Here is a 7,205-nt window from a genome sequence, read left to right as displayed (position 1 = left end):
CGAATCATTGAAGCGTCTCCATCTGTGATTACTGATTTTGGTTTTACCTGACAATTTGCTTTCAGAAAGGTCTCGAGCAGCCACACATAGGTTCCTTTGGTCTCGTCGGACACAATGGCACAAGCAAACACGGTGATGCAACGATGATTATTAACACCGACGAATGGGATGAACGGCATACCGTATCTGTTCATCTTATACGTGCTATCAAACACAACCACGTCTCCACAATCCTGATAGTCTCGTCTAGACTGTGGGTCACACCATAACATACTCTTCAATCTCCCCTCTTTATCCAGCATATACTCAAAAAAGAAGTCCGGATCTTTCTCCTTTCTACTCCTCATTATACCAATCGCCGTGTTAGCATCACCTTTAGCAAGGAGCTTCCTTTTCTCTCTGCAACATAGGTTGTACACATCACGCCTCACAAGTCCGCATTTATCATACGAACCGTATCTGCTAATAAAGTTATCAACTATGATGTGCTTTCGGATCCCCTTCCCTGATAGCGCTAAAATCTCCGCCTTCTGGAAATCATCTATCCGTCTATGTGACCACAAAAATGGCACCTCATCGGGTCGAGCAAGGTCATGGTTGTGCTCATCAAAAAATGTCGCGACGAACCAAACTCCACGGGCTTTATCCAGTTTCACCACCAAGTGCGCACCGCAATCGCAACGAGTCTCCCCCCTTAACCTGCGGGTGCGTCCATCCATGGTTATGAATTTCCTCCGCCGTCTTCCTGCTCTGAAGCAAACAAACCGCCTGAACCTTATAATTCCTGCACGACCTTTTTCTCGTTTCACCTTCTCTTTTCTGATGCCGAACCCACGCTCTTTCGCGTGATTGTTGTAGAACATGTACGCATCCCCTTGGGATTTAAATGTCATTTCCATAACCTTACAATGCGTATCCATCATCTTTTCCAACTTCTCAGTCTCCGCAATGTCAATCTCTACTTCACCGTCATCATCGATACAATCATTTATGTCCTCTTGAAGAAATACATAAAAAACCATGAGAGTTATGCTCTATCATAATCTAGTTCACACTACTAGCTACCGTACAAAAATGATTAAACATACCTGATTTACATTATCGTAGAAAGAGTCATCCTTATTATTTTTCACATTCTCAACATCCGCATATTCCTGTACAATAAATACACACATGAAATAAACATTGTATTGTATTTTACAAACTTAAAAATCTAAATATATATCACTTACGTTTTCACTGCATGTATCATCTTCATTATTTTGAAAATCCTCCGAAGGTAAATTATCATATGAAGACCATGATTCATTGGCGCTATTATAATCATCATCATTAATAGAACTGTTATCAGTTGCATCACCGGTATCTATATCATACTTATCTTTCGAATAACCAGTGTACTCCTCCATTCAAACACGTCAAGCACTATACAACAGTAAAGATATAAAAAAATTACAATTAAATTTTTGTATAAGACTCGGTTTTATTTCAATAGCTTATGTCGCAAACCTACGATGACTCCGGCGGCAGGGGATGATCCTTGACGGGGCGGCGGCTTGGTGATCAGGAACGAAGTGGCGGAGTGGCGGTCGGGAACGGGGTGACGTCGTCGGCGGCGATTGCCAGGTGGTCGACAGTGGTGAATGTGGACGGGTCGGCGGCAGAGTGGTTGCCGGGAACGGGGCGACGTCGTAGGCGGCGATGTGTAGATGGGCGGTACTGGCGAACGCGTGGACTGGTCGGCGACGGGGTGATCCACGACGACGTGGTGGTCCGGAACGGGGAGGTGTCGTCGTCGGCGATGTGGAGAAGGTGCGGCGTACGTATATACTGTATTAGGTCAAGCGACGGGCTGGCCCAGTACGTATATACTGCATTGGGGCTGGTCGTCACGGGCATCGGCGGCGGCGAGGTCAACCGCGGGCGACGTGAATTAGGTCAAGCGACGGGCTGGCCCAGCATGAACGACGAGTCAACCGGGGGTCGGGGGCGTGGGGTGCGACGTGACGAGGCGACGGTTTTCCACGTCAGCGGTGCCGACGTGGCGAGGTGGGGCTGGGAGGGCGGCGTACGTATATACTGCATGCGAATACGTTTGAAGAAAATGACCTTTCTATCCTTCTACGTTTTGGGGTGTACCGAAGCGGGGCTCAAGAAAAACTCCACTGATTACCATAAGAGAAAACTCCACTGATCGCAAAGAAAATAGAAAGAAAAGGGCACGTGCATGATTAAGAAGAGCACAGTGCGAGGATTGCTCTCGAGCTGCCTCCATGACTACGTACGACAGATAGTTTAATCATGTACGTACGTACGTCTGCAAATGGTACTGAAGTGGAGTAACACTATCTCGCAACAAACTTTTTCTCTAGAAAATCTCTCAACAAACCAGTCCCACATATGTTTAACAATTAACATTCGTATTCGTACAGGTAGTAGCCACTAGTCCCATTTTTGCGGACAAGTCACGAGCAACCATGGGCTGTCTTCACTCATCAAGCAGATGCCACACTCATGCACGAGCACGACGCGACCTTTACAAATCTATGAAAACGCGGGCATATTCCCACTACTCTGCATGCATGCATGCATGATTCGTTACGCAAACCAGGAACTTGGCGTCTTGCTATCTTTTCCCCCCGAGTTTCATGCGTCTGCCAGCAAATGGCTCCAGCAGGTCTCCGCTCATGTCTGTGGCTCCGCTAATATTTTTCTTTCTTTTTCTGCAGTGATAATTAACAGCAAACACGGTGCAAGGATCCTGATTGATCCTGATGGTGACAATGACAGGCAGGCGCTGCAACTAATCCTGATGGTTTTTTCATTTTATTTTTCTTTGTTTTCCATTTACATTTTTTCTTTCTTTTTTCATGTTCATTTTCTCTTTTATATTTATTGTTCATTTTCTCTTACGTTCTATTTTCTTTATTCTTCAAAAACGTGTACATTGTCTGAAAATCATGGACATTCTTTGAATTCTTGAATATTGTCTGAAATTGTAAATATTTTTAAAATTATTGAATCCATTGTAAATATTTTTAAAATTAACGAATCCATTGAAAAGAGGTGACTGTCGCCTAAAGGACGGGGGGGGGGGGGGGGGTGAATAAACACTTCATGTAGCAGATGTTTCCATGACACACGATGGGGACCGATCAAATCCCTTCGAAATAATATATCTGGTGGGGAAAAGCTCATCACGTACTCAAGAGTATCATTCTTATTGCGTACAATGCGGTGCAATGCCTGGTACTGTTCTCGGAGAGTGTCATTTCCTAGCCAGTTGTCCTCCCAGAAACGTATCGCTGAGTCATTATTTTAATACGTGAAACGGAAAAGTTGTTTCTTTACCGCCATCAGTCCAACGCAAAAATGCGAGTCACTGGGCTTTCAATATGAATGGGACAATGCCTTTTGGCCTAAATACTTGTTACACAATAGAGTTTGCCAAGCACCATCCTCGATAAGTAGCTTGAACAACCATTTACTAAATAAGGCATCATTCTTGACCTAAAGGTCTTTAACGCCTAAGCCTCACTTGTCTTTTCTTTGACAAACAACCCTCCATTTGGTTAGTCTATTTCTTTATTGTTTCCTTGTCAAAAGAATCTGGACCTGAAGTATTCCGGTCTTTAGAGAACCCCTTGGTAACACGTATTGAATTCATTCTCCATCTAATTGCTTTAAAAGTTCAAACTAATGAAATGAGACGGGCAATATATTTTAACACCCTCCCTCACAACTAGGCTATATCAGTCCTTAGATGTGAGATCGATGTAGGCTGTAAAACCTTTTTATTTAATATCGTATTGACACGATCTTGAACTCAAGACCTTTTAGCTTGAATATCACGTCAAATTCATGCTTCAACTAATTGCTTTAAAAGTTCGAACTGATAAAGAGAGACGGACAATATATTTCAACAACACATACTACGAAGGTACGAATAAGTCCCAATTATTCAGACAACAGTGAGTGAGGTAATAATGGATTAATGGATGGTACCAGGACGTGTGGATCTCCCTTGGGAACACATACATAATCATACTTACTAAGTACTGCTGAATTGCAACATGAACCAATGGAAGCAAGGGAGGTGATTCGAGGACAGCCCATTAATGTCCTGCCCACTGCTCCATTTCCGATCGGATCGGATCGGACCGGCGGGAAACTTGAATTGGATCCTGTCGCGGCGTGTCGTCTACCGTTTCACTTCCTCTGCTCGGGCTATCGAACTCTCTCGTATTTGGTGTCAAAATTTGACAACATGTTTGACTAGAAAAACAAAAAATTGTACTATACCACAAAAGCTACAATTCTAACTTTGGTCCTGAACACTAAAAACAACTCTAGCAAACCCGCATTCGTCCGGCCCGTAAAATGTGTTTGCAGTTCGCGTAAAAACGTCTATGTGGGCCGGCACGCACGGACGCGAATGCAGACCCTGCATAACGGATCCGTAAAAGAGCATATTCGCAAAATATGCGTTGGTGGAGGAAAGCGCGGCAGAAATGTCCCGCACCAACCGCTTTCGTTCATATGCAGGGCATTGCAGCGGCGAGGTGAAAACCCACGAATACGCGGGTTGGTGCCGAGAATTTGCCGTGCCCGGGGCGGGATGCGGGGTCTGATCGGGCAGATTTTCCCGTCCCGACCCGTATTTTTAACGATTATTTCTCGGGTCGGGACGGAATGCGGGGTCTGCTAGAGTTGCTCTATCTGTCGCTGGTTTACTACAATTTTGCGGGCTGGGTATTGAATTTGATAAGGATCCACATCTACTGGGAACACATATTTCTGCGAGGTAATAGCATCAGGGATCCTACAACTTGCACACAATGTGATGGTTTGATCCGAGAACTTGCAAAGTGATCCTATTTGATCCTACAACTTGCTTCTCTTGTGCAGTTTTAGTCCACAGCGAATCACAGCGCGCCAAGTGGACAAAGTGGGGCGCGGTTGGTGGTTTGCAAAGTAACCCTTCCATTTATCACTTATTAATCAACACCCAGACCGTTTCAAATAGTACCTGAATTAATTAAAGCTCCTCGGCCATGGCGATGATCTCCTCCAGGTTGAGGAACATCCTGGTGTGGTGCCTTTTGATGATGAGCAGCCTGGGCTTGACCTTGGGGCTCTCCCCGAACGCCACCGCAGTTTCCTTGGACAGCGAGTAGGCGGCGCGCATGAACCGGTTGAAATCGACCATGGTGACGCCGTGCGGCGACTTGGAGGCATCGATGGTGAACTCCATGTAGGCATGCGTGCCGACGATGGCGTGCTTGAAGCAGCGCACCTGGTCGTCCTTGCTGAAGTCGATCAAGGGGTACTTGGACAGCTTCTGGAGCAGGGTGTGGTACTTGATGGTCCACCAGAGCGCCATGTCCGTGATGAGGAACTGGACCTCGCCGTTGAACTGGCTGGCCGTGGTGAAGAGCGGCACGATCACGTCGGTGAAGTCGTGGAAGAGGTTCCCCGTGTAGCCGGTGAGCGAGAAGATCACCACGGGCACGTCGTGGTACCTGGTGCACTCGGCGGCCACCTTGCTCGACTTCACCGTCAGCTCCGTAATGTGGCTGAGGCAGAAGTCGTCGCCTTTCCGCGGGTAAGGCTTGATCTTCCACACCTCGTCCCTCAGCGAACCCTCGAGCTCCATGAACAGCACCGATCAGTGCATCTTAAAGCAGACAACAGTCTTGAAATATTTCGTCTCGTTTGATGCGTGCGTGCATGTATACTTTATCGTCTCCTCACCTATCAGAACAGAGCACCATTAAAACATTCTGCTGGTCATCGCTAACCCGTGAAGGTGCCGAAGAAAGTTCAGAATTCTCTGAAATGGTTTTGCGAGATGAGCCTTTCTTGCTTCTCCTAGGCTTGACTCTTGGCTCGTCCTTGCCATTTTGCTGTGAAATGCTTTGTGTTGGATATTTATCTATGTTTCTTGGCTCTCTTCCTGCAACATGTAGCTCCGACGCAGAAACTGAATCAGTGGCATGTTGAACTTCACAGCTTTCCGAATCGCCTCTCTGCATCTTAGGGGCATGCAGCTGCTGCTGCTTGGCTGCATTGGAAGGCATGCTTTCTGACTTTATTGAACCAATGGGATGACCAAATGTTGAGGGAGGCATATAGTTTTGCTTGACATTTTGAATAATACTAGAATACGAGGATTGGTGACAACTCAGTGGAGTCCCGATGTTTTGGCCAGATTTAGACTTTCAGGTGACAGTTTTACACTTTCAGTTAACACTGTAGAAAAAATTCAGTTCAGCATGTTCTGAATTTCTTCACCAAGCTCCATTGCAAACAGTACTTACAGAAATACAGAGTTCACTGGTTGAAGAGTCATCTGTGCATACATCTCATCGGTGTCCTTGTCGGCGTGTGGAAGACAAGTAATCAAGCATTCTTCAGGGTTAAATGGCTAATGCATCTGGCAACTAACCCCTACACCTGAACCTGAAGATGAACCGTGTGCACTTACATGCATGGTGATGTTGTGAACTTGGCACAGCAGCTGGGACGGCAGGCTCGGGTAGTTCGGGATGCGGGGGTTGGGCGTCTTCTTTGTGGTCGCCGCGACCTGCCAGATCAAAAAACTTAGGTAATCTGAACCAGATGAACGGAGCGGCTCGCGCAGTGGGATTCAGACGGACCTGCTCGCTCACCTGAATTAATTTTGTTTCTTTTGTCGGTGCCCCCTCCCCCCAACAGCAGACATCTCGCTTCCCCGCCCCGTAGCAATGTATCTCCGATTACCGCCTCCCTCTTCTGAGACCATCTTCAACACGCACTCGTTTGTGCTACTACTAGCTTAGCTTAGGGCGCCAATGGCGGTTTCTGTTATGCTCTGCTCTCGGAGGCGGCACGGCATGTCGTTCTCCGCACGGCGCGGGCTAGCTGCATCTGCATGGGTTTTCGTCCTCTTCTCATGCTCTCACCTCATGCCTCGCCTGGCTGGTTGAAGGACTATTTGTCCTAGTGATCCCATCAGAGGTGCATGTATGCGCTTATTCTAAACAGGAAACATGCATGAACTTAGAGGTGCATGCATGAAGCTGCTCCATCGGTGCATGCATGCGCTTATTCTAAACAGGAAACATGCATGGAGCCGCTCCATGAGAGGTGCATGCATGCGCTTATTCTAATAAGTCGAACGCACGACTAATCAGACATAACTGGCACATGGCTACCTCCCAACT

General features: G+C 46.7%; 1 protein-coding gene and 1 long non-coding RNA gene across 2 annotated transcripts; both read right to left on the bottom strand.

The window, feature by feature from the left end:
- Positions 1–5,007: 5,007 nt before the first annotated feature.
- Positions 5,008–6,080, bottom strand: LOC123441419 (alpha-1,3-arabinosyltransferase XAT3-like). Its single transcript, XM_045117862.1, has 2 exons — positions 5,755–6,080; positions 5,008–5,669 (listed from the first exon to the last, which is right to left on the bottom strand). Exons 1-2 carry the CDS (start codon positions 6,078–6,080, stop codon positions 5,039–5,041), a joined length of 957 nt encoding a protein of 318 aa, XP_044973797.1. The 3' UTR covers positions 5,008–5,038.
- A 38-nt stretch (positions 6,081–6,118) lies between these two features.
- LOC123439391 lies at positions 6,119–6,930 on the bottom strand. The gene is made up of 2 exons (XR_006630081.1): positions 6,672–6,930; positions 6,119–6,586 (listed from the first exon to the last, which is right to left on the bottom strand). It is a non-coding gene; the product is annotated as an uncharacterized LOC123439391 (long non-coding RNA).
- Between the last annotated feature and the right edge of the window lie 275 nt (positions 6,931–7,205).

Source organism: Hordeum vulgare, chromosome 3H (genome assembly GCF_904849725.1).
Source record: "Hordeum vulgare subsp. vulgare chromosome 3H, MorexV3_pseudomolecules_assembly, whole genome shotgun sequence".
NCBI lineage: Eukaryota > Viridiplantae > Streptophyta > Magnoliopsida > Poales > Poaceae > Hordeum > Hordeum vulgare.
The sequence above is the reverse complement of the archived record's forward strand: the minus strand, read 5'-3'. Positions and strand labels throughout refer to the sequence as shown.

Bases quoted from the DNA above. Each gene is read 5' to 3' on its own strand.
- LOC123441419 (XM_045117862.1), bottom strand. From the start codon at position 6,080: ATGCCTTCCAATGCAGCCAAGCAGCAGCAGCTGCATGCCCCTAAGATG. The intron at 5,670-5,754 runs GTGAGGAGACGA...TAAGATGCACTG, and splicing joins ATGGTGCTCTGTTCTGATAG to ATCGGTGCTGTTCATGGAGC.